Raw genomic sequence first — 24,008 nt, 5'->3', positions numbered from 1 at the left:
AGGTGCTGTCTAAATACATTGATTAGATTTAATTTATTAGATATATTATTAATCATGATATAATATTTTTGTTTTTAATTAATAATTATTTTAAAAAATAATTTAAATTTATGATGTAATGATAATCTATGTTTCACAAAAAAAAAAAAAAAAAAAAAACTATAAACAGAAACATTGAGTTGGCAGGCAAAGCATAAGCGTGCGCATGGCACCGAGAACAGATATTGGCGGGCACTGACAGTTAAATGGGAAAACAATACAATACCATACAACATTTAATGACGAAAATGATGCACACAGCAAGAACCGTATATTTTGTGACAGCCATGAAATACCGTAAAGTATGGTCCCCATTTCCCATCCATTCCCTCATTCCTCTCCTCCATTTTCGTCTCGAGTTCTTTCTCTCTGAAACAACCCATCATTTATTTTTCCTTTTTTTTTTCTTTTACTGTATTATCTTGTTTGTTTTCCTGGAATTTGATCTCATTCAGACGGTTTTGGCATCGAGATTTTGCATGGAGGGTCAAATGTGATCTTGAATTTCCTGATTGTGGAGTGTGAATGTAGTTTTCTGTCAGGATTCGTCTGGGATTTTGTTAATTTTGTTTTTCGAGATTGAGGGTTGGAAGTGTTCGGGTGGGAGGAATAAGAACGATTCATGAGATGAACAGGGTGTAAGGATTTGGAGTATATGCAGGAGGAAAAGATGTATTTCGCGAAATTAGATGATTCGCCGATGTTTCGGCAACAGGTTAGTTATCTTTCTGCTCCTTATCTATTCTGAAGGTCGGTCTAGTGTGGAACTCAGTAGGAATATTACCGATTTTAATTTTAGTGGTAATAATTAAATGTTTGAATGACTTTCATAGTCTGCAAAGTGTCTCAACATTACCTGGGAGTAGGGTTTCTTTTAACTCTTGCAATTTCATGATGCCACTTTTCAGTCTTGTGGATTTTAATGTGAAGGTCTATAATATTCTGAGAATTGTTAGAATTGGATGATAAAGTTATAATGTAATAATGTTGAAAGCATAATAGGTATGCAACCTTTACCAGAAAAATGTCAAGGAATTGGAAGAACCAAATTCACAGACATAGAAGAGAGGTAAACTATAAGATGTTCCACGAGGATTTACTGAGTAGGGGGATAATGGCCAAAGAGGGTTCTTTTTTATGGTTTTCTGACTCCAACTTAGTTTAACAACAAAAAGTAAATATTTCTCTTGAAGTATAGGTAATAAATAGTGTATAATGAGTTATAGGCCTAACTATACAATAACTGATGAACATATTTACTCTTTTTTCCTCATTTTGGTATTGGGACCTGACATAAAGTTTGTTTTGTGAAAAGTAGAGAAGGGAAAGAGAGGTGTTTATATATGAAATAGAAACAAACCACCTCAATGTCTAGAGATGAAACAAACACCCCACCAAAGATAACTTTTCTACTAGATATATACAAATAACATATCATATCTACTAATGTATAACACTCCCCCTCAAGCTGGAGCATATGCAAGTTATTGAATTGTTTTGTCCCTAAAACTTTAGTGAAGAGATCCGCTCTCTGCTCTCAAGAAGGTGTAATTTGTTTTACTGATGAACGCCTCGTATACAAAGTGACAATGACTTCTATATGTTTCGTAGTCTCTTGAAACACTGGATTACTAGCTATGTGAATAGACGCCGCTTCATTGTCTCAATACATGGGCACATGATCAGTTTGTGAGAAACCCAATTTTCCAAGTAGATTTTTCAACCATAGTACTTACAAGCAGTGTGCGCCATGACTCTGTATTCAACTTCTGCACTAGATCAAGCTACTATAGTTTGTTTCTTATTGCGCGTGCCAAGTCGCTAAATTCCCTCTGACATAGGTCCAGCACCTAGAAGTACTTTCTATCATTCTTGGCACCAGCATAGTCATCAACAATCGTTTACGAGGGGCTCCCTTAATATATTTATAATCCGGGGAGCAGCCTCCAAATGAATAGCTCGTGGTTTGTCCAGAACTCACTAACTACGATTCAAGTACTTAGGAGTATCCACTGGTTTAGTACCAAGCTATCAGTTTCTTCAAGGAGATCACAAGCATATTTCCTTTGGGACAAGGAAACTCCCTGTTTGCTATGAGCAAGTTCAATACCCAAGAAGTACCATGGTGGTCCCAAGTCCTTGATGCCAAAGTGCTTTTGTAAGTGTGGCTCAGTGTCTTCTACACCTCCAACATCACTACCGGAAATCAAAATATCATCAACATGGATGGTTCCAGACTGTTTATGACGTACAAAGACCAAATGATCTGCTTGGCACCAAGAAAAACCAAAGTCGGTAACAACTCGACTAAATTTATCAAACCATGCTCTAAGGCTTTGTTTGAGCCCATAAATAGCTTTCTTCAATTTGTGCACATGCTGGTGATTCTCCCCCTGAGCAACACACCCCCAAGTATGTGGGTAAAGGAAGGGATATAAGAGGAGTCCCAGATGAACAACCTCCCCTTTGAGTAATATGTGGTGGACTCAAAGAAGGTAACATCAGCACATGTGAAGGATCAACGAGAGATAGGATCATAACAACGGTACCCTTTTTGTGTACGAGAATAACCAAGAAATATGCAGACCGAGGAGAGCTTATCAAGCCCACGTGAAGTAATATGGACAAAATATACACAACCAAAGATTCGTGGAGGGACACTAAAGAGCGGCCTATCAAGGCAAAAAAATTTTACGTCCCCATTAAGAACCCTTGACCGCATACAATTAACGAGATAGAAAGCAGTAAGAACAACATCCCCCAAAAAATCTTTGGAACATTCATTTGAGTCATCATGGTTTGAGCAACATCAAGGAGGTGGCAATGTTTACATTCGACCAGAAATTTGGTGGGTAATGCCATGTCAGTTACAAAACACGGAGACCTCCTTCTGGATGAATTATAGTGCATTGTCTGTGCGAAGAACACATATATTAGTAGAGAATGGGGTTTTTATTTCATTGTAGAAAGAAGTGATGATATTAGGAACTTGAGATCTATTCTTGAGTAAGTAGACCCAAGTCATTTGAGAGTAATCATCAACAAAAAGTGATAAAATACCTAAAACCAGCAATGGATTCCACCCGACAAGGGCCCCAAATATCAGAATGGACTAGAGCAAAAAGAGATGAACTACGTTTTTCGACATGAGGAGGGTGCTTTCCTAACTCACATGGCTCACATTCTAAGACAGATATAGGTGGGTTAAAGGGTAAAACCTTTTTTAGATTAGGTAGGGATGGGTGACCAAGGCGATAATGCCACTGAAAGGGTGAGACGGACGCAAGAGGGTGTGAGCCCAATAGATGTATTTGTGTCAAGATAGTAGAGACCAACATGCTCATGTCCACCACCAATCACCCTCTTTGTGTGAAGATCCTGAAAGAAACACTAGGGATGGAAAGAAAGTGTTCTTTAGTGAGTTGACCAATAGAGAGCAGAGTAACAAAAACTTTAGGGGTGAAAAAAACATTAGTAACGCTAAGATGTTTAGTGGAATTGACCTAAAAATAGAGGAAGAACCGTCAACAAGACACACAGATGATGAGGTATAAGACATAGACAAGGAAGAGAAGTTGGATTTGTTACCAGTAATATAGGTAATGGCCCCTGAATCTAACATCCAAACTCGCTATGAGATGCAATAAAAACACAGGGAGAAGAAGAGAAAGTGGGGTTAACAGAGTTTGCTATGGGACAATGGATGAGCTTTCCATATTGTGCATCCCTGAGGGTGACTATATCAAAACATGATGCACTTGATGCAGAAGGTTTTCTGTCTCCGGTAGCTGTAGTAGCTCAGTTTGGCTCACCAAACTTAATCCAACACTTTCCTGATATGTGGTTGGTTCAACCACAATAAGTGTAACATCGAGGTCCAGTAGGAAGAGCACCCCGAGCATGGGGAAGATAGTGACCTTGAGAATAACTTAGTCCATGGAGTAGGAGCCCATGTGGTGGGAAGAGGGTTGTGCGGTGGTTGCCGATCAAACGCATAGCATGAAAAAGGCCGATAGGTGGTGCAACGGCTGCGGGAGCAGAGTTAATAGGGGGGGTGGGACAGAGAGCTGTGGGGATGGGCGGGCGGTTATGATGGGTAGACAGATTAGGGTTTGGTTACTATGGTTTCTTTCCTTTTCTCTCTCTTCTTATTTTTTTTTTTAAAAAAATATTTGAATATATTTCTTTTATTTTCGTGCCTGATACCATGTGAAAAGTAGAGAAGGGAAAAAGAGGTGTGTATATATGAAATAGAAAGAAACTACCTATATAGAGATGGAACAAACACAAAGATAACTATTCTGCCAGATATATCCAAATCATATCATATCTACTAATGTATATCTTCTAACAGAGGACATTTACTAACCATTAGAATCATGAACATATGGAAAGCTGAAGAAAAGGGTGTGAACATACTAACCCTATAGCATGAATCATGTTCAGATAGCCTCACATTATCATTTGAAATTATGACATCAGTAAGATTGAACAAATGGACAGGAACTAACTCCCTGTACTTGTTTATGCCAAATTAGTTTAGCACAGGAAGTGGGATTTTGCTTTTTATATGTTGTGTTGGGGGTGCCGGGTGGGTGATGTGGGGTTTGAGGGATGGTGGTGGCTGATGAGATAAGATTCAAGAAGAAGGTGGCTATCTGAAGTTGGAGGTGGTGGTTTCAAGGGGTGGTAGATAACATTAAGGGTAGACGGGTTGCTTGGCAATGGAACAAGAAAAAGTCAAAAATAAAGGTAAAGAAGAAAATATACAAATGGTATTCATTTTCTTATTCTTTGAAATTTAATCTCTTGATTGTTTATATATTTAGATCATAGTTACATTACTTCTTTAACCAATGAGTACTTATGTTAGATGATTGGTTAAAACGTAGAGTTAATGTGTGATGTTTGATTAATTTTTATAAGTTCAAAAAATATTATAATGAAACAATTAGTTAAAATTTTATTCACTTTTTTGATTGGCTAAAAATAAAAGTTAAAGCGACATTACAAAAAGGTTTAAAAAAGAAAGAGAGGTAAATAAAATTTAAAAATAAAACTGAAAAATCTGAAGAAAGGTAAGAAGAATAGCTGAAAAAGTCACAACGCCCCCTATGATATATGTGATATTTCGTCACATTCCAGACCTATAGGCACATGCTTTCTCATGTGTTCAATAGAAGCACATTTGTTTTAAAATTAGTCAAATTGATAACAATGATGGTGGGATAAAAGGGAAATTCACAGCCCTTTAGAAAAACGCAGCTATTTTTGAGCTGGAATTTTGTCGAAGGGGGAATCTATGATGAAGACATCATGATTGACATGGTATATCAATGTAATTATGTAAACTATAGTAGGTATTTTCTGTGTCTTGCCATAGTTTGAGGTGTCCAGTAGTTATACGTGAAAAATTGCTAGTATGTGTCATACATTGTTATTCATTGCTCTTTGAGGTTACATCTCTAACTCAATAAGATCACATCACATGTACAATTTATATCATCTTGATTAATGTGCATCACCTTGATTGGCAAAGCAGATCCAATTAATGGAAGAAAGTGCTGAGACATTAAGGGAAAGAAGTGTTAAGTTTCATAAAGGATGCCGAAAATATATGTAAGTACTATGCCATGCTCTCTCTCATGCATCATATCTTCTTTGTTCACTAGTTACATATCAGATTTATTCAATAAACTCTTAGACGTATCACAAATTTTTCCTCCCTTGTAAATATACCGAACTGCCTTTTACGTTTTAAAATAAATCCATGGTTTTTTTGTGCTTGACATCTTATACTGGTGTTGAATTGTCCATGTGGGGAGTGACATGATGTGTTATACATGTTCTTAGTGAAATCCAGCAGATGACTATCAGATCTTAATTCTTTCAGGAAATAGAAGGGTCTTCTAGATTTAAAATATTGTGGCTTGCAAGAAGTTCCTACAGTTACGTTGTATTTGTTTCTGTATATGCACATTTGTTGCTCATATAGAAGTGTAGCTCTCTTTTATACTACGGATGGAAAGATAGATAAAATGATATATTCATTGTCAATATTTAACCCACTTTTATGAATCCCAAATAAGCAATAGGTGTTTCTTAATAAAAATCAATATGTCAGGACTAGTGCATGTGCATCTGCGTGTTCTATGTTTTCCTGTTAAATCTCCTTCTAGCAGAAACTTGAGATTTTACTATGTTTTGACCACTGTGCCTGTGTATATTGGACAAGAAACAAGCACACTATGCAGTTTTAAAGTGGAAGCATGACATGCGATGCACTTGTATAAATATATTTTTAAAGGTATATTTATAGTAAGTCATAAAATATTAAGTTCATCATATTATTTATGTTTCTGTCATTGAAAAATTAGTATAATACAATTATATTTTTAAAACAAATTGATAATAATTGTTTTAATTGATAAGGGAACTATTTATTTCTATTATTTGTAATTCACTTTCTAAATTTAATTGATACTACTAAATAAAAGATATTTTACAAATTTAAAATTTTGTATTTCGTATTCACTAATGATTATATTTCATTATCTTGTATCAAATAAATTAACATAAAAATAAAAATAATAATACTAAAAAATTCAATAGTAAAATAAAAATAATTAGTTAAAGCTCCTTATTTTGGGATTGTTTTAAAAAGAAGTTCCATTTAATAAAAGATTAATAATATAAGCCAGTAAGGGTACGCATGTTTTCTTACAATAAGAATAAACACTCAATAAATTCTCACTATTTTATATTTAATCATTAGATACACTTATTAGTATTCTCAAAATGATACGTTCATTATATTATGGAAAAAATTTACAATAAAAAATTAATTATCTAATATTAATATTAGAGTGAAAATTATTTTAGTATCTGAGTTTTAGCATTATTATCAAATTAATATATGATTTTTTGCAAATGATCGAATTGATATCCTAGTTTCTTTATAAATATCAAATTGATAGACGAGTTATTATAAATGCGCTAATTGGTATTTGAGTTTTTACATAAAACTCAATAGATGCATATCTTTATTGAGAATATTTTATAATGATAAAATTACCCTTATAATTAACTTAATTTTTATATATATCCATTTATTTATAGCACAATATAGTCGTCCTATGATTAAATAAATTATACTATTATAACAATTTTCAATGATAACAATGAATAATGGTAAATTAGTTTAGTATATATGAATATTCATTCAATAACTAAAATTAGCAGTTAATAGATTTGGTAGGAACTGATGGTTTCAAAATAGACATTCTGACCAAAAAGAAATTTTTTGGATTTAATTTCTAAAATATTATAATTTAAGGAAAAAAATATAGTAAGGTACACAAAAAATTAATAAAAAAATAATTTCACCAATCTTACTTTAAGTTTTAATTTTTAGAAATTAAATAAAATTTCATCTCCTATATCTATTCTTTTATTTTATTTTTTAATAACTATCTACCTTATCAAGATGACTTTATTTTTATTTATTATTTTAAATTGTGAACTTTAATTACAGTTCTCAGTCTAATTATTTATTATCATTTAATTTTTATGTTATTCTTATATAATAATAAAATTATATTATTCTACTATTTTTCCTAAATACTGTAATTTTAAAGTAATTAAATTAAAATTTATTTTATACTTTTGTAGTTTAAGTGTAATTTTTTATTTATAAAATTAGTAGCTTGCATCAAGTGTATTTTTATTTTTTGTGTCAATAAAGACAAAATATTTATATATTGATATTTACTAATATTTTTTACTATTATAATTAAATTATGTTATTTATATTATCATAGAATGTACCATAATAAATAAATACTCAGGACTAATTTTGATTCAAATGGAAAAAAGAGAAACTAATTTTAGATTAAAGGATATTTTTGTCTTTACAAAATATTTTAAGATAGACATAGATATCTATTCGACAATTATGAAGAAACTCAATTATCAATCCAAGTATTAACAAAAACTCATGTATCAGTTTGATATTTATGAAAAAACTTGGGTATCAATTGATTATTTGCAAAAATTCATGTGTCAATTTGATAGTAATGCTAAAATTTAGATATCAAAATAACTTTTACTCATTAATATTTAAATAAAAGTAATTAGTCGGAAACCACTTGATTTAAACTTTTCAACAATACTTTTAACTAAATAAAATTGAGGATATTTATTCTATATTATATTTTTAATTTTTGAAGTTTAGATTAGTATTTACATGTTACTCACATGTTATTCATTTTAAATTTTACTGTGCCCTAGTAATTCATTTTTTCTTTTAATAAATATTTAAGATATTTCCTAGCAAATTAAGCATGTTAAACTATTATTTGCCTATTTATCTTTTAGTTAGATATATCATTCATCTTCTAAGTAGTTTAGAGGAATTAGAAGTACCATATATTTTTCTTCTTTGTTAGAATTAAATATTATAATTGATTCCTTAAGTTTTTATCTAGAATCACTTTAATTTCTCAAGTTCATTTCTTGACATTAACATTCTTAAACTTTAGCTTTGTCTCAAATTGATCCATCTGATCATATTATAATTGAGGGTAAAATGATAAGTTTAGATTTTTTTTTTCTCACTTTTATCCCTAAATTTGTAAGTTGCCGGCTTGGAGTTAGTGCCACTACAAACACGGAAAATTAGATACATAGAATGATGATTTGTTCACATTCAAAAACTCAAATTTGTATACATGTACAATAAAAAAAAGTTTTATTTAAATACAATACAATACAATAGATCATATAATGAATATGATTATTTTCCATGCAATGGATCATTCATCTTAAATTATACACCAATTACATGACAAATGTATTATATATACCGTGTAATTGGTTTATGTTTGACCAAACTCGATTTAAATTAAAATTTTTCTGCACAACACTCCTTGTGATATATTATGATGGGGATAATTCCTTGGTATGTATCTTCTAAGGGCAAAATAGTCAATTTAGACAATGCTTTTTTTCATTGACTGAATCTGTTATATTTTATTTTTGGATTATTTGTTTCCTTGATGAGAAGTTGAAAACTAATATATTCTAATAACGAGTAAAATTTTGTAACTATAAATATATATTATGTGAAACGTTAGTATGATACAATATTGATGCGGTTATGTGATTACTAATGTGTGTGAATATATATATACATATATAAATATAACATATTTAAAGATAAATTGCACTTATCAGTATTATTTTTCCTCTAGTATATTATGATAAAAATCAAAAGTATGTGAATTAAAGTACAATTTCAAAATAAATTTCTACCATTGATATTAAAATAAAATCCAGGAAAATCATATTTTATCTCTCATATGTTAGAGTTTTTTTCAATTTAGCCCATTTGTTACTATTTTATGGTAAAATTGCATCTCATAAATTGAAAATTTTCTCAATGTTAGTTCTCACATGTATTTTAATTAATGAAAAATGTAGAAAATATACGAAATTAAAATGTTAAAGTAACATTGACAAAGTTTCCAACTTAACGGATGCAAGTGAGAAAATCACAATAAATGGGACTAAATTGAAAAGGCCCCAATAATTAACAAAAAAATGTATGGAAATGCTAATGACTCCTCTAATAATTGGCCGAAAAATGCATGTGGCGACTGAAATTGAGAAATTTTCAACTTAAAGGATGCAATATGAGAAAACGTAATAAATAAGACTAAATTAAAAAAGACCCTAACATATGGGACTAAAAATATACGTCGTTCTAAAATTATGATTAGTTAGAAGTCACCCATTTTAAATTTTTCAAAAGCATTTCTAAGTTAACAAGATTGATAATTTTTATTTAAAATTTTATAATATTTTCATATATATATATATATTTAATTTTTGAAGCTTATATTAGTATTTTATATATTATTCTAATGCAATTCATTTTAAATTCTACTGTGCCTAAATTAATATTTAGAATATTTATAAGTGACTTCTAAAAACTAATCATGTAGAAATATTATTTGCCTATCTATTTATTTTTAGTTGGATATATTTATTATTAATGTCCAAGTCGTTTAGAAGAATTAGGACTCTTCAATAGTCGTCCTTTGATAAAATTTTGTCTTCTATAACTAATTTTAATTTATTATTTAAAACATTCTTTAAGTATATAAACGTCTTTTCACAACAAACACATCATAATTTTATATATAGTATAGATTTCGCTGCTTCATCCAATTATTCATTTGTTCTTGCATCTTGACCTCTCCTGCTATTTGTGGTATGTGGAGGTAGGTTTCCTCTCCTAGGATAACATCTCTGTTGGGTGTTTGCATGTCTCTTGTGACCGAAGATAAGACATAAAGACTTTACAAAGAAGTCGCTAGATAAACCTGACTTTAAACTGATGTCTTACTAGAAGAGTTTCTGGCTTCTTCTTGTTGCCAACTTTTCTTTTGGGGTTTTACGTTATTTAGCTGCAGTCTAAATTTGCTTCAAGGATATTGGTCTATTCCTCCTAATTTATTTCTAGCAAGAGCTACAGGCATAGCATCAGCATACTCCTCTTAATTTCAATGTTGTCTTCTTTTTCCGGTGTCCAATATATGGTTCTTCATCTGCGTCATTGACTGAATATGAATATACGACTTAGTTTACATAACAAGTGTTGCTTCACCGTGATTTGTTCCTGACAAGAAAGGGAGTGTTGCATGAACTTTTTTTCCTCTGCTTTTATTCACTTTGTTGGGAAATTCCAAGCTATTGAATATACAAAAAGGATGATAAATTTTTTTTGTAGTTGCTTCTTGCAACACCCGTCATAATCACCCTCTTTTCTCTGGTTTGGGTTGACAGAGATGGGCTTGGAGAGGCATATGACAGAGATATTGCTTTTGCAAGCGCCCTTGAAACTTTTGCAGGAGGACATAATGATCCAATATCTGTAGCATTTGGAGGTATAAATAATTTTCTGACACATCTTTATTCTCTTCCATCTCAATGTGCGGGTCTGGGTACTAAAGTTTATTCCCCCTCCCCCCCTGGAGTTGAGCCTTGAATGTATGCGTGGGCATAGGAAACATACTTGCAATAGCACACAACATATAGAGCTTTTTCCACAGCTTCCGCTGAGTAATTGACTTGATCAATAGCTTTCTTTCTGGATCTTTAATTCTTTCAGTAAGAAAGTTTATGCCTTGACATCGTTTAACATCTGATATATATGCACTTAGTAAACCTAGTCCTCATATGTTGAGCGGCCAAAATGATCTTTCAGAATGCTCTGGCTCTTCAATTTTTCCGAACTTTTAACTTGACTAGAAACTTGCTTCGCGAAGAATATCTATCCAAAATTGCTGCCGAAGAACAACGAAAAAGTCAAAACTTTTTGTGTGAGTAACACATCCCATTTCGCTAGAGAACACTGCAAATTCTTGCCCTAGAAGGATACAGAACTTCTATGACCCAAGATATGATTTCACCAGGTATAAGAAAAATAGCCCTGTGATAGTGTGTTAGTCTAGGTGTGAGGGTGGGGATTTCTTGTTTTGGAGCTAGGCTCAGCTTTGGATCTGGGCTTTGCTTTGAAACAGGCAACTATAAAATTTAGTTTATATAGAAGCAGTAAGTTTTTGGTTTTGGTAGCTAGATACATCATGTGATCTAACCAGAATCAATCCTTCAAAGATCCTATTCTACAGGCATGAACTACAAAAGAAATTGCCTGTTACCCGTGTTTAGACACAAAAGAAAATAATTAAATATAGTTGTCTTACACAACAATTTTGTAAATTTTTTAGATACAAGTTTTTGTTGTAGATGCCGACTAAGTCTGCTTTTGCTTTTAGGCCCTGATATGGCAAAATTTGCGATTGCACTGCGAGAAATTGGAACTTACAAGGAAATTCTTCGGTCACAGGTGGAACTTTCTCTCTGTTGCTATTACTCTAATACTTATTCCAACGCAGTGCAATAGTATTTCTTCTTTACCTCTGATACTATATTTTAAAATATCATACAGTATTCTTAATTGAAATATTTAGGTAGCATTTGAATTAAGGATTTAGGAACTAAGCATGTCAATCCATAATGACAAATTAATTGAACAAGTATAGATAATTTCAAGTTAGAAATGGATTTCGAACTTTTTAGCATCCATTTCTGAGCTATTTTTCAACTAATACCTTGATTGTCTTCATCGCGTATGTTTATGTAGTAACACTTCCTTGTTAATTCTGCTTGTTTGCAGTCCATTAAATATACTGCACCTATTATGTGAAATGACAATGCACTGCACATGGAGTACTCATATATTGGGTATTACTTGCCAGTTTATTCATTATTCACCTTCCTCGTGTGTATTAAAGTTTCAGAAAATTATTGCTAGCTCTGGCAATCTGGTGGCACCTTCATATAACCATTGTTGCTTGAGATGATAGAGTTTCTGTTTCTTGTTCTTCTCAAACTATTTGCTTGATCTGATTTTAACTTTTAGCATGATAGCTTTATATCTGTAAGTCACTTCTTTGTACTAACATTCCTTACTTGTATCCCTCAGGTAGAGCATGTGCTAGATGACAAACTTTTACACTTTGCTAACACTGATCTTCAAGATGTCAAGGTAATTTTCATGGCATTTTTGTTCTGCCTGTTTTAGTTTTCCGTAGCTCTCCAATTTATCATATGACCATGATTTTGGTGCATCACCAATAACTGGGAGAATCTTTAGTAACTGATGGCATTTTCAGTTTAATGCTTAAACATGATTTAAATTGTTGTGTATATGTCTGAAACTAGAATATAGGTTTATAATTGGTCATTTAAATTGTTGTCTATATGTCTGAAACTACAATATTTCAAATAACGAGGGGGTATTCATAATTATGTCAAACCTCAGGGAACGTAGTTGTTATTTACCCGTTGAAAATATGAATAATTTTGTATCTTAGATTCTTCAAAATTGAAGATCCCTTTCAAATTTAGAATTTCATTTAAGTTATTCACTGCCTGCTATACTTCCCGGCTGAAAATCTTTTTCAAATTTGAAATTCATTTAGTGCATAAAATAAAATGGCTAATTATGGAAATAGAAACTGATAAACAACTTTAGTGTTTTAATGCTTGGAGTTGGATCCCTCAAATGGTGAAATAGGCCTGGTGTCCCACTCCACATGAAATAAGATGAAAATCGTCAACAACTTATAAGCATGGGAAAGTGGTTGACAACCAGGTTTCTGGGTTGAACTTGATAGATTTGAGGTAATTTCTCAAGTCAAACGGACAGAATCTGAAGAATGGCAATGTTAGAGATGATGTAATTGTGGTCTTAGATTGTGGCAAGAACATGCGTCCAACAAGATTATAGTTTCCACATTGGATGAGAGGAAGTTTTTAACTAGGTTTTGGTTGGTGCAATAAACTTTTCGCTCTCCTTTTGCTTACTTCCCATTTTCTTTAAGTCCGATGATTTTATATCTCACATCTCAAAAATTGTTATAACATGCAGGATGCCCACAAGCGCTTTGACAAAGCCAGTGTTGTTTATGACCAGGTAGGATCATATATATCACCAATTCAGCGGTATTAAGCTTCATACTGACATTTGTACTGATGTTTCTTGTCATCCTAGCATTACTAAGATTTTCTGATTTTGATCATTTTTTAGCTTCATACAGTCTGGGTGGCCTAAGTTATTTCCACCAAATAGAGCCACAGTCTCAATGGTCTGAATCCCCATATCAGACGGAACAGTATATGATGGAGATGCTCATAAAGAACGAAATAAGGGAAATTACTTACAGAAACTTCTGAACGGAACACTTTAAAGGCAAATAAGTGATAAATTAGTTATTTGCAGATGCATCACTAGAGTTGACACCTAAAAAGAAGAGCTATTTGCATCCCTTGCAGTTATACCAACTGTCTGTATTCTTGCCCTAAAGTAAATAGTTGTAGATGCACAAGCATGCTTCCTTCTGTTGAAAGAATTACCAAATATGAAGCTTAAATAGCGGCAATTGCCTTAAAAAATGGTTTTTAATCACAACACATTCCTTAACCTAAAATCATATAGGGCATAGAACTGCAGGAGTTGCCAATATGTATACTCCTCTTTTAAACTTTAGAATGAGTCAAGAGATTTTCCTCGTATTTCATTGAGTCCCTGTTGGTTCAGATTCATACAGCATTCTGGCGTCCAAGAAAGTTGGACTAATTAACCATTGCATTCCAGGTTCGTGAAAAGTTTCTGTCCTTGAGGAAAAGTACAAGGTTGGAGATAGCTACTGCCCTAGAGGAGGTATACTGTTCTCAAGTGACTCTAACTGTTCAGATAGTTGTCATGAGTAACCATCAATGTTATAAATTCTAATTTGGTAGAGAGACCTTCCAGGAGCTTCACAATGCAAGATCAACTTTTGAGCAAACACGCTTTAATCTGGTTTGTTGATCTTAGCCTTCTATTCAACTTACCTTGTGACATAATATTATTGAAGTGTTCAGTTGGGTAGTGGCAAGATATTGAATAATTGGATTATTTAGGTTAGCGCCCTCTCTGCTGTTGAGGCAAAGAAAAGGTTTGAGTTTTTAGAGGCTGTTGGCAATACAATGGATGCTCATCTTCGTTATTTCAAGCAGGTTTGTTGTATGATGAAAGTCTCATATTTATTTACAGAATTTTGTAGTCCTGCTTATATGATGGTTTTGAAGCTCCTCATCATGCCAGGGATACGAGCTATTGCATCAAATGGAACCTTATATTAATCAGGTGCTTTGTTTTTTTATTCTTAGCATTAATTGCACCATTTGTCAACATATCTTTTCTTATTTGTCCCGAGTAATACAGAGATTTCCATGGACATATTGAAGATAAAGTGATAGCAAAATAAATGTAGAGACAGAGTGGCACATTTTTAAGAGAAACACATTATTTGACATCGTTAATTTTCCTTAGACACTGTACAGAATACTTCAGTCAGATTTTGAACAGTTAGCAATTGAGACTTGATACTGGAAGTAGCAATAGTAAATTGGATACTTTACTAATCTTAAGTTTGGACATCATTCCTAGTCTTTTTTTGTTGGAGAGTAAGAAAAGCTATTATGCATGAGTATTACTCAAAAGATAAATACAAAGAGCTCTAGAAAAACCAGCCCCCCATTAAAGTATCATAGGTGACTTTATCAGCAAATTCCCCGTATCCTGCATTACATTCTTTTTTATGGCAAATTATCAATGCAAGTAGGTTATTGGAAGCTTTTGCGTTACCTTATTTTCTCAAGGCTATCTTTGCAGGTAGGCGTGTGATAAAGTTATGTTCAACATTATATTTAGAGATAATTACCGCAACACCCACTTATCAATGGTGTATTTATGCAAATCACCTCCTGTTTTGCATGATTCCGCATATACCAACATAAACGTCAACATCGTAGTCTGAACCTCCTCCCTCATTTTCAAGTGTGGAAAAACCTTATGACAGCCATAATGTCCTTGTTGACTTGGTCTTAGGTTTATCAGATTTTTTATGGAGCATAATGTCCTCAAGGGTTGTTTTTGTAATTAGAAAACTTGAGAGCGGGTGTCAAAATAATGTCCTAGGGAATAGCAATATGATCCATATAGTTTTTTATTTATTATACCAATTTTTAATTTAAATCTACATTTCATAACATTGTACTTTTTACTCTTGACAAAATTTCAAATTGAAATTTTTATATTAATTAATAAGTTTTAAATGAGCATAGCTATCCTATATTCCTATTTTACTAACTTTTTTTTTATATAACCTCTATATAATATTACACCTTTTAATAATTAAAATATGGAATTATATTTATATGTCAATAAAATTAATTTCTAGATTATAATTTCAATTTCAAAATGATCTCAACTTGTACAAATTATTATAAATATTTGAAATTAAAAGAATTTTTTATTTTTTAATTAGTATTTATTACTCGATATACTCTAATATTTAATTTATAATAAATATTTATTAGAATCAATAAATAGTGTTTTATTTAATAAATATTTAAGAAATTATAACTGATTGTGTATAATTGCACTAAATTGTTATAATTAATTATCAAAAGGAAAAAAGAAACACAGCCCTTCCCTTCTTACTTCACCCACCGCCAGCTAGCCCGCATCCCCCGTCCCCTCCACTCCGGCCCTAGTTTATTTTAAATTTTGAACAAAGGGTAAAATAGTCCATACACCTAGTTTATTTTTACTTGGTTTTTTTCTTAGGCTTTCACAAGAGGGGCAAATAAGTCATTTTATATCTTCTGGACGCTTTGCTTATTGACGTTTTTTTGTGTAATTGTGCAAAAGGAATGGGTGGTTTTGTGAAATTGCACCAAAGGCCATGAGCAGTAAATATAATTAACCCTTATATTTATGGTTTGGCATTGGATGTAAGAGCCATAAAAAATGCTCTTTCAAATGCATTCTCTTGCATTATGAGAGTCATTTTAAGTTTAGCTTGTACTGGTATAGATATCATTTCTCCCTTTTGTGGAAATGTGAACTACTCCAATAAATTGATCTCAATTCAACTTTTTTTGAGAGGCATCTCAATTCAACTTTATATAAGTAAGTGCTTAAGAAATCTTTATTTTCTGTTGATGATCCGTAATTCTGTCCGATCTTGATCTACTGCAGGTCTTGGCTTATGCACAACAGGCCAGACAGCATTCCAACTATGAGCAGTCAGCTCTTAATGGACGGATGCATGAGTACATAAGACAGGTTGATCATGAGAATCGACGGTCTTTCAGTAGAGATCATGGTTCTCAAAGTGGAGATTCCGTAAAACCTTTTGCCAGAAGTTCCAATAAATTGATAGAGGCCGTGATGCATTCCTCTACAGAGGGAAAGGTACAGCTTATGACAATACGCTAGATCTTTAACTATGTTTTTACTCTCAGCACCCAACTTTAAGGTGTGTAACTAAGACTTCAATAGTTTAGGTACAAACTATTAAACAAGGATATCTCTCTAAACGTTCCTCCAATTTGAGAGGTGACTGGAAGAGAAGATTTTTTGTTCTTGACAGCCGGGGAATGCTATACTATTATCGCAAGCAGTGGAGCAGGCCAACAGTAAGTCATGGGATAAGAAACAAACTAGATGCTATCAATTTTGTGTTACTGCCATTGTTTTATATGCCATTCTTTGCTAACTAAATCATTGGGCACAGTTCCATGGAACAAGCGGTCCGATTCCCTCGCATAGAAACGCTTCCTCTGAACAAGGTTCTGGGCTGTTGAGTCGGTGGCTTTCATCTCATTACCATGGTGGTGTGCATGATGAAAAATCTGTTGCACGTCACACAGTGAACCTGCTTACATCGACCATAAAAGTTGATGCAGAGCAGTCTGATCTGAGATTTTGCTTTAGGATTATTTCACCTACGAAAAACTACACTTTACAGGTACTCTGGTACACTAGATCTTTCAGTATTAAGTCTTTCTAATAAATTTCTCAGTGAAGATGGATTATTGTTACTTTATACTAGTGGTGTGAATCTATACTACCATAGTGCTCCACATATTTGATAATATCTTTCTGACACAGGCAGAAAGCGCAGCAGATCAAATGGACTGGATTGAAAAAATAACGGGAGTTATCACTTCTTTGTTGAGTTCACAAGCACCTGAGAGGGTAAACAATAAGTAGAGAGTTGGATTGATGAATTCTCTTTCCATTTTTTGTTTTTGGGATTGATTTGTCATTGTTTCTGATCATGATTATTGTATGTCAGCAGTTTTGTTTTAGCCCTGCTAGTGAAAATAGTTCCTTTGGAAGTCCTGATTGCAACCCAAGGACCATCCACGAATATAATCCATCAGACAAAGATCATAATAGTAGAAATATAATTCGGGTAAGCAGAAGTTCCCTACAGCTTCAGTGCAACTTGAATAACGAGAAGCCAATGGATGCATTGAAGAAGTTGCCTGGAAATGATAAATGCGCTGACTGTGGTGCCCCTGAACCAGATTGGGCTTCCTTGAATCTTGGAATTCTTATATGCATCGAATGCTCTGGCATTCATCGGAATCTTGGTGTGCATATATCAAAGGCAAGTTGTTAGCAGTTTCCTAATAGCATAAATTCTTCTTCAAGTGCATGCTTTTTGGTTCCATTTCTTCATTTATTAGTCTTCAAATATTTTTTTCCTTTTCTTTTAGGTATACATTCATAGGAGCAAGGGTTGGGGGGATGGAGTTGGGGTGATTTTTTGGATTGAATGATTCGGGAACTAAGGTTTGAAAACCCATAGTAGTAAATTCATTATGTTGCTTGCATAACGTTTAGTTACTATGCATTCCAAATGCTTTGCCCTTGCTTTGATCTACTTTTTTCAATCATTTTTTGTGGATCTCAAGCCCACCTAATATTTGAGCCAATTGAAGTATAGCTTAAATCCTTTCTAAGTTCAAAATGCAACATCAAGATTTGTGACTGTGCATGCTAGAGAAGATGAAAACTGAAGTATAAGAACAGAGTATCACTTTTGAACCATACTATATGCAATATGTTTTTGTTCAAGAAGTTTAATGAAAACACCAGTTCTCATATTATCTTATTTCAGTAGAGATAATCGAAACACTTGATGTTATCTCCAGTGAATGCAAACATACACCCAATATACACCCAAAGACCCACGTTAACCCTGTGAAATTCTCTAAACCAATAGATAACCCAGAATGCTCGTGTGACCTTTAGCAATGAAATACCATAATTCCAGCTTCTAGTGCATCTCAGGTGGTTCAAGTGGTGGATTGAGTTATCGATCTCCCCCTATTTAATCCTTAATTTCCTTGTTGTGGCCCAAAAGGTACAGGGTTGAATCAGCCAAGGACTCGGGATGCTAGAAGTGGTTATAGGTTCACGAGTTTTCAAGTTTCAACCACAGTGCATGGAATTAGTAATAATACTTGCTCACACTTTTAAATGGCAGCTATTCCAATTTTATTATTCACACCCTAGACTTGCTAGGGTGAGAATTCATGAGTTCTCACATTCATAGGAATACAGTTAATTGTTTGCTTATGCTGCGTTGGTACTCGTGGGTATCACACCTTAGTCTACCAACTAATGTAGGACAATGTTGGGGTCTAGCAATCTTCCCTATGCCTGATGTCCTTAGTGCACATAATGATTGAGGGTCAAACCATTGTCCATTTGGATCTTAGAGATAGTTCTCCGGCAGCAGAGATTGCCATACACTTGCAGAGTAGCACTTCTGACCTGTATAACACGGGTGCCGAGACTAAATCCGAGCAGTTTTAGTCGGTAATTGTTCAAACTTGTGAAAGTCGCACATCGACTGCAAAGGAGAAAAGTCATGCTGCGTTGGGACTTTTACAAACTTCATGAAATTAAGCGAATTGCAGTACTGAATAGGTTTAAGCAGTGGAAACTCGTGTGTCATATTGTATCCTTGCATCTTGAGCCAATGAACAGTCCTTTCTGAATATCAAGTTTGAGGCCTTATTCACTGGGTCATTTTCATGTTCTTGCCAGACACGGAGGGGAGTTTTGGGCCCACTTAAATCCTTGTTATGCTGAATATCTATTTCAAATGGACATGAATCAAATTCTTACCAGAAATAAGTTTTTGAGGTTAATATACTTGCACACTAAACTGGAAGATTCTGAAGGTCCAAATTATCCATACCCAATTTTTTCTCTTTTACTTGTTCGTTTTTGGGGAATCACTTGCAAAATTTTCTGCTATGAACGCATTTATAAGTACAATTTTGTGTTTATTGTTATAGAGGGTGTGGCTACATATGTGATAACAACTGTATGATGATTTTATTGACAGAAATACTTTTCTTTGTGCTTTTCTTGCTATTGTTCTTCCGCTTTGAATTTGGATTTTCTTCTCAGATTCTCTTTGTTCTCACATGCTAATTGGCATCTAATTACATTATTCAAGACAATAGAAAGGAAAATGGAAGTGTCCTATAGGACTTTGCTGGTGCAAGGGCATATAAATATTTATTGCTTGTTGAAAAACTAGTATTCACCAAATAAAACCTTGAGTTTTTGCTAGATTATGCTCAGTACAATTAACATTCTCAATCTCCAGCTGAACAACCAGCTTACTGTTTAGGATGCTACGAATACATGGTACCAAGTATAGAAGTTTCTTCCACACATTTTATCCAAAACAGACTTGATTAACAAACTAGGTTTTTCCTTAGAATGAGGGCCAATGTTTTGCCTTGTGTAATTATTGGCCAAGCAACTTTTGAAGTTTGTGGAAAGGGCATCCCATTTCAATGCTTCTTTAACCACTTTTGTCTCCTCCATAGAGCCATTTTGTTAATACTAAATGAGTATCCATGAAGTTGATTGGGAATGCCTGCATATTTGGAAGTATTTATATAGAATATCTGTACAAGCGTGTGATATTATGTTGACTGATTGCTGATCTCACAGCCTCCGTCTTAACTCCCAATGCAGGTAAGATCGTTAACACTTGATGTGAAAGCGTGGGAACCTTCTGTCATTGCTTTGTTTCAGGCACTGGGTAATGTCTTTGTCAACTCAGTATGGGAAGGAGTCTTGCGAGCAAGTAGAACTGTTCAGGCAGATGAAATACCAATACGGTAAAAAATGCAGTCATACAGGTTACTGCAGCGTTCTTGCATATTTAATAATTTGTTAATGACAATTATAACTTTTACACTGTAGGACTTTTGAATCTGATAAACACAAACAGTTTTTTTCCAAACCACATCACAATGATCATATATCGGTCAAGGAGAAGTTCATTCATGCAAAGGTATTGCTCCAAGTAAATGGGATTTAGTTTCTTTTGCAGTTTTTCTATCCATTTTGAAATTCAGAGTATTGGTGCCGGGTAATTAAGGAGGGTTTGATAAACTGGCTATACATACACACACGCGCATATATATATATATATCTTTATCTTCCTTATTTAAGCGGCGCCCCTTCCGCCCACCTCCCTCTCAACCACCACTCAAACAAAAAGGAAAGAGGAAAATGCTTGTAAATAGGTCCTGCAATCATTCACAGACCATGTTAGCAGCAGTATGCTCTTTTGATGATTGCAAATTATGACTTGTTTTTGAGTTGTCCTACTACCACTTTGGGCTTTCTCTTTGCACAAAAAAAAATGCTGAATGCCTAGAAACGATCAGAGAGATACTGAGAGATCTAGTTTTCTAGGTTCAATTGTAAGGAAGTAGAATGTGTCATCAAATTAGACCATAGACCTAGTATATAAGATCTCACTCCTTCCTACTTGCTATGTTATTTGCAAACTCACTCCTTCTTTACTGTGTCCTTCTGCAATGCAATAACATGTATCTTCTTTTTTCTCGGTGTAACTACTGCTGAGTTCCCATCTTCCACATTTGTGGTAGATCTCTTTTGTTGACCAAATATTCTCTTGGGGATTTGGAGAATGATCTTTACATACTTTTGGTTAATGAGTGAGGTTTATTTATTTATTTACTTTTTCATTTGCGCAAGGTTAAATGCCAAGTATCAAGATTTAACTGTAGTATTAACCTATATGCAGGTAGATAAATTGAAGTTAATGTATACAACCACCAGAATTTATTTTTATAAATAGCAATAAGGGAAAGAAGGAATTTGGCTCCTTTTAGTGACTTAGTCGAATTAGATACTTTTATGATATGAATTAGCTTGGCTTTTGTATTATTTATGGTATTGGCAGGCACCAGTTTGAAATAACATATTTGAATCTCAAGAAAGAAGCGGAGGGACAAATTTCTTCTTCTTTTAGTCTTTCAGCATACCTTATTGAGGTCTTTGTGGCACCTGCCACATCAGATTGGTCTTGTGATGTGGTTTTCTTCCTCTTTAGTGGTTCCTGACCAACAAAAGTTTCGCTTTATTACTCATTAGCAGTTAAAATTATTTAACTGATATAATAGTATAACAGGTCCATTATAATTTAACTGAATTTGGCTTCTAATTATGCAACCTAAACTTAAAGCTCTATTAACTCCAGTATGCAGAAAAACATTTTGTTCACAAAATAAAGGACAGTCAGCATCTTCTTTCAGTTGCTGAACAGCTGTGGGAAAGTGTCCGTATGAATGACAAGAAAGCAGTGTACCGCCTTTTAGTCATGTGGGAAGCAGATGTTAATGCAGTTCATGGTCAAGCATCACCTGTTGCATCATTAACTTTAGCCAATGTGATGAGATTGCATGAGAAAGCAAATCCTGACGAGAACTTTCATGGTATAGATGTTAGTACATCAAAGTCCTTGGGCTCACAAGAAGATGACAAGAACCCTTTTGTTGACGAGATTTATAATGGTTGTTCCTTGCTTCACCTTGCCTGTCAAACTGCTGATATTGGCATGGTAGAACTTCTCCTGCAGCATGGGGCAAACATCAATTTTCGTGACGCAAGGGGTTATACACCGCTACATCATAGCATTATAAGGGGCAGAACTGGAATTGCTAAACTGTTAGTTGCCAGGTAATGTTTCGCCTCGCTGCCCCTCTCTGTAGCTTTTCCATGAACATTTTGTTGTTCCTTGTCCTTATAATGGAGTTCATTTGCCTCTCAAGTTATTTTTGAACAATTTATTTAGTCTATTCCTTAGGATGACCATTTAAACTGGTTCCTAGCCATCTTTATTGATTTACTATTTTTCATCAGCATATTGTGTTTGAGTTCCAGAAATTTTACCTGACCAAATTTCCGATGCACGTGGCAACTACCTGGTTATGCTTCAGTAGTTTTAGTATTTAAAGAGTCTTCCACAGTAGTTTATGGTTAATAGCATCCTTTTTCATAGATAACTAATATTCTAAGACAGATGTAAATAATCCAGTGGCTAGATTTTGCCGGAGTGAACTATAATTAGCAGTTGTTAAGATTGTTTTTCTGAGGCGATTGTTTTAGTACGGTGTCTACTTTGCAAGATTCTACAATTCATGCTAGTTCACTTGCTTCAAGAAACAACTAGAAACAGCTCTTAAGAAATCATGATTATAATTGTTCTACGTCTGAGAAATCTGGGCTTGTGCTGTTGGGTCGAAGAGTCTGTACAAGATAGTATCACATAATGGCGTAACAGCACCATCATTAATCACTTATGTAACCAATGGTCCTGCACATAGACATTTTGTACATTAATTTCTTGACGTTAACCTGTACCATCTGAGGCTAAGACAATGTATTTCATCGTTTAGTAACTGCACTAGTCATAATTTATACAGGGGAGCCAATCCAGAAGCAGCTGACAATGAAGGTAGAACTCCTTTTCAGCTTCTTGCAGAATCAGCCATTGATGATGTCGAGCTCCTTGCTCTCATGAAACATGCAAATAGATAGCATTATTTGCGAAAATCAAGTTACATATACCGAAGAGCAGAGCTTAATTCAGTTGGGGTTGGCTGATTAGCTTGGTGCATGACCCCACAGGTCTTTCTACCAGAAAGGGACGATTCTTCACCACACCGACATTATGAATTGAGGTGTTGAGAAACTAAATGATTTTGTTTCTTAGGGATCTCCCGGAGGGTGAAGAGATAAAGTGATAGCCCACTTGCTGATCATGCTTTGTTCGACCCTGGGAGATTACTGTTTTTATGGTACAAGAGACTTGAGGCCATATTTAAGATGCGCCTTTATTTAAATTCCTGACATTTCAGATAATGTAGAGTAGGCAATTGCAATTCTATGTTGTACATGACTGCTAAATTATTTTATCATTAAACGGAAAGATATTATTTTGGCCATAAACTCAAATGATGACAAGATATTATTTTTAGGTATTTCGGGTCTTTCTATTGTCTCTTTTTCCTCTTTTCTTCTTGTGTGTCTCCTGTTATGGTGCAATGCGATGCGGTTGGGGGAATCTGCATTTGAACCCATAATTTCTCCTACACTGAGGAGATTAATCTTTAGCAAATTCCAATTGTCATGTTCTTTTCATAATCATGAAATA

At 33.8% G+C, this 24,008-nt stretch overlaps 1 protein-coding gene across 1 annotated transcript; it reads left to right on the top strand.

Annotated features, from left to right (window-relative positions):
• Window positions 1-265: 265 nt before the first annotated feature.
• Window positions 266-23,835, top strand: LOC105158221 (ADP-ribosylation factor GTPase-activating protein AGD1). Its single transcript, XM_011074890.3, has 19 exons — window positions 266-754; window positions 5,582-5,658; window positions 10,888-10,988; window positions 11,880-11,950; window positions 12,590-12,652; window positions 13,538-13,582; window positions 14,264-14,329; window positions 14,423-14,470; window positions 14,572-14,667; window positions 14,756-14,797; window positions 16,697-16,912; window positions 17,005-17,136; window positions 17,235-17,468; window positions 17,612-17,698; window positions 17,802-18,116; window positions 20,513-20,658; window positions 20,744-20,834; window positions 22,053-22,531; window positions 23,278-23,835. Exons 1-19 carry the CDS (start codon window positions 695-697, stop codon window positions 23,390-23,392), a joined length of 2,484 nt encoding a protein of 827 aa, XP_011073192.1. The 5' UTR covers window positions 266-694; the 3' UTR covers window positions 23,393-23,835.
• The last annotated feature ends 173 nt before the right edge of the window (window positions 23,836-24,008 follow it).

Source organism: Sesamum indicum, linkage group LG3 (genome assembly GCF_026168435.1).
Source record: "Sesamum indicum cultivar Baizhima isolate 11 linkage group LG3, ASM2616843v1, whole genome shotgun sequence".
Lineage (NCBI taxonomy): Eukaryota > Viridiplantae > Streptophyta > Magnoliopsida > Lamiales > Pedaliaceae > Sesamum > Sesamum indicum.
Note: the sequence above shows the minus strand (reverse complement) of the source record. Positions and strands in the feature narration are given on the sequence as shown.